This window comes from Phoenix dactylifera, chromosome 3 (genome assembly GCF_051530095.1).
Source record: "Phoenix dactylifera cultivar Ajwa chromosome 3, Ajwa_hap1_PhDact_Kaust_v1.1, whole genome shotgun sequence".
Lineage (NCBI taxonomy): Eukaryota > Viridiplantae > Streptophyta > Magnoliopsida > Arecales > Arecaceae > Phoenix > Phoenix dactylifera.
Window position 1 is genome coordinate 44,312,249 of NC_143192.1, and position 3,535 is coordinate 44,315,783.

Here is a 3,535-nt window from a genome sequence, read left to right on the forward strand (position 1 = left end):
AACTACAAGGGCTACTATATACATGCTATTTGATTTGATATCTTTTACATCAACAAGTACTAATAGCATCGGAATTGGCTACAGGCGATATAGCAGACCAGCTAATCAAAACTCACCACGAAGCGTCCAAGTAACCAGTTAAAACCAACCATATGGTCGATCCCAGAAGTGTGTGATGAGTTCTTTAAATAAACTCTTTCTCCAATTGACGACACCACAGCCACGATCATAAACAATTTTTTATAACCGCATGATGAATGAGTGAGATATGTGGAGCGTGATGTGCAGGCGAAATACTCGTGCACGATCTTTGGAACGTACGATCGATTACCAAAAATGACTAATCTGCACTTCCAAACTCTCCGACAACGAGCACCGACCCTCGTCTATATAAACTTTTCCCAAAGGATCCTTTATGTAAGTGTTCTCGAGCTCTCTTGCATCCTTGTGTTGTCATTCTGCCCCTTTCATAACATCTCCGTTGTTCCCTAAGAATCCGTTTTGACTTGGGCATTGAAGGGTATCTACCGGACATTCTCCGCTAAAAAGAGTTTCTTGTCTTTGCTATTCAAGTTGAATCCGGTGTCGAAATGAAGATCAGAGTATAGTCTCCTCCTCCCGACACTACTTTAGGAGCGACCAACGTTGGAGCTATCGCTATCGCTATCGCTATCCAAGCACAACAGCCACCACAGTGCCATCTCGAAGATACATCATGATCTTCAGCTAACCTTTTATGGTCTGAGCAGCTAATCGTTCGAACACTCCACTAGCAGGGCCGATTTTTAGCGGCAACAAGTACTATCTAGGAAAACTGGGGTAGTGCCATGTTGTGGGAACATTAGATCCCATACGCCCTTTCCATAAGCCCACATAAAATATTGTTTAAGCATAATATTTACTTTGGTCAATACGTAGTGAATGTTAATACTACTATCATCTCATATTGCAGGCATGGAGAACTTGCAGCGAAATCATCCTGTTTGCTTTTTTTCTGGTATTGGCTTCCAGAGAAAAGCAAATGCTCGAACATGATGCTATTGGAGTTAGATTTGGACATTCTACGACTTTAGTTAGTTGGGAGACCATGGAAGATTAATTGGGCTTTCGTATAGCAAGCCTCAGCAGAAATGGAAAAGAGTTTCCTTTTTAGAAATACAAAACCAGGCTTCTGCTCATAATTTGGGCGCACATGAAGAAGCCCAGATCCCAGCTAAAAATAAAGCACAGGAATTAGCTGGGCTCGGGCCTGATGTGTTTAAGCAAGCGATCGAGGTCAGGCCAGAATGAGGGGAAACGCAGATCTAAGCCTACTCCACCTTACTGACTCGCAAAACAGTAGAAAAGTAGGGGCTTGTCAGAAATGCACACTCTTTTAACTTAATAGCCCATTTGCTATATGTTAAACCTACTGGTGAAAACTAAACAGTACCAAGTAGTCGAACTGAATTTGACTAGGCTAGAGTCCATGCAAGTTTGCTACAAGATTCTTGTCTAAAAATGTCATGACACCATCACGAGCTAAGTTGGAGATAAAAATGGGGACTATCGCAGGAAATAGTTCATATAATAGGTTGGACACGGCAACCATCATACACTCGGATTGGAAACCAGACTGATAGCTTACACAAATACACGCTGGTTTTAGGCGCTGTGCTGCATGTGTAGTTGCTGATCTAATTTAGCACGAAAGGAACGATGGAGTTCAGACGAAATTTTTTTTCTTAACGAAAAAGTTGGGAACACATTATATGTGTTGATATGACATTTTCATTTAAGTCAAAATGCACCGACCGGTAGGATCAAGTGAAGGGAAGAGATCACAGGTTTTGGGCCAACTTTTTATAAGATTGAATCAAGACGAAATTTTATTATTTTCAAGAAAAATTCTTCCTTTTTAACATTCTTGCGGCTCTTCTTGGAGGAGAACAAACTAAATTGGCTGCTGACTGGAGAAGAAAAATGAAAATTGGACAGAAACATGTACATGCTTTGCGACTCATTATTAAGATAGTTAGCGTACAAAATTGTTAAAAAACTTTTCTAAAAAGACGCTTTGCGACTCATCTGAATAAAAATCTTTAAAAGGAAAAAGGGCTCCTGATTAAGCTTTTCCTCCTCCCAGCTTTCCGAGAAGCCGTGGAGACCAACAACCCCACCCCCAAACACACAACCCAAATCCCCAAATCCACTGCCCACCTCACCCCTTCCATCTCTAACCCATCCCCACCCTTCATTTCCTCCCCCTCCCCAGACTCCGCACCGTCCGATTCCACCACCTCCCACCCCTCCACTTCTTCACAATCAAAGCAATCGCAGCCGTCCATTTCCTCCGGTATGTCCTCCAGCTTCGAACAGAACCCCCTCCGCCTCCTACTCCTCCTCGGCCCCGCCATCGGCGACCTCATCTCCACCTTCTCCCTCATTATCACCCCATTTTCCCCGGCCACCCACACCTCCGCCGCCGCCACCCCCATCTCCGCCTCCGCCGCCCACCGGCACTCCATTCTCCAACACCCGACGCCGCCGACCCGCCGGAACACCCCTTTCAGAGCCTTTTCCGCGCCGACATACGCCTCGAACCGCAGCCCCTCCCCGGCCCGCACCCGGTCATTGCTCGCGTACGCCACCTCTTCTGCCGGCTTCCCGGACCGCACCCGGTGCAGCGCCACGATCGCCGTCGCGTCCGCCCGGATCCTGGCATCATTGACCTCGATCAAATCCTCATTGATCCTCGGAATGTAGACCAGCGTCAGCGTTTGAGGCAGCGCCTTGCGGTGGCCCACGGAGGCGGCGGCGAGGGAAAGGCGGAGGTAGAAGGCCCGGATCTTGAGGCGGCCGCGCTCCTTCGGATTGGGGAAGAGATCGGCGAGCTCAGTGGTCGAGCGGCACATCTTCTCTTTAGTTTCTTTTTTCCCCCCTCAGTGAAGCTAGGGTTCGAGAGAGGCAGAGGGACCATAATTTATTAGAGGAAGGGAGACGGTTTTGGGAAGGCAAAACCGGGGGCTTCGAGAAAAGACGATAAATTATTAGGAAATACCCACTGATTTCCTTTTTCCGGCTACGTTCCCACCGGAAACAGGGGACGAAGGCGTGCGCACGGCACACGGTTTCGGTGCGAACGTGGAGGAATTGGACGCGTGTCATGGATGGAATGGAGGGCGGCGGGGTATTTGGAAGGTAGCGAAGCGTCGTCGGAGGAGCCTCGGTTTGGTGACGTTTCCTACAGATGGATCCCGCGTGGTCAGATGTTTCGCATGGTTGGCTTGTTTTAGCGGATACCGTATAATCTGATTACGTGTGTTTTATTAGGTGGGTCCTACCTCGTGTATGGTGTTTGGACGGCGAATTTAGGGGAGGTTTGTCACGGTGTGAACCCGTGATCCGGCCGTTTCCGCATGGGTGGGTAAGGATTGACTTCGTTCGGTGCGGAAACCTTATCTTTTGGAGCGCTATGAGTATATAACTTGAGAAATCAAGTGATGCTAGTTTCATACTTGCTGAATGAATAACATTTTATGCGGCTCATTATATT

At 47.4% G+C, this 3,535-nt stretch overlaps 1 protein-coding gene across 1 annotated transcript; it reads right to left on the reverse strand.

Annotated features, from left to right (window-relative positions):
- Positions 1–1,981: 1,981 nt before the first annotated feature.
- Positions 1,982–3,535, reverse strand: LOC103717368 (NADP-specific glutamate dehydrogenase). Its single transcript, XM_008805722.5, has one exon. It carries the CDS (start codon positions 2,892–2,894, stop codon positions 2,082–2,084), a length of 813 nt encoding a protein of 270 aa, XP_008803944.3. The 5' UTR covers positions 2,895–3,535; the 3' UTR covers positions 1,982–2,081.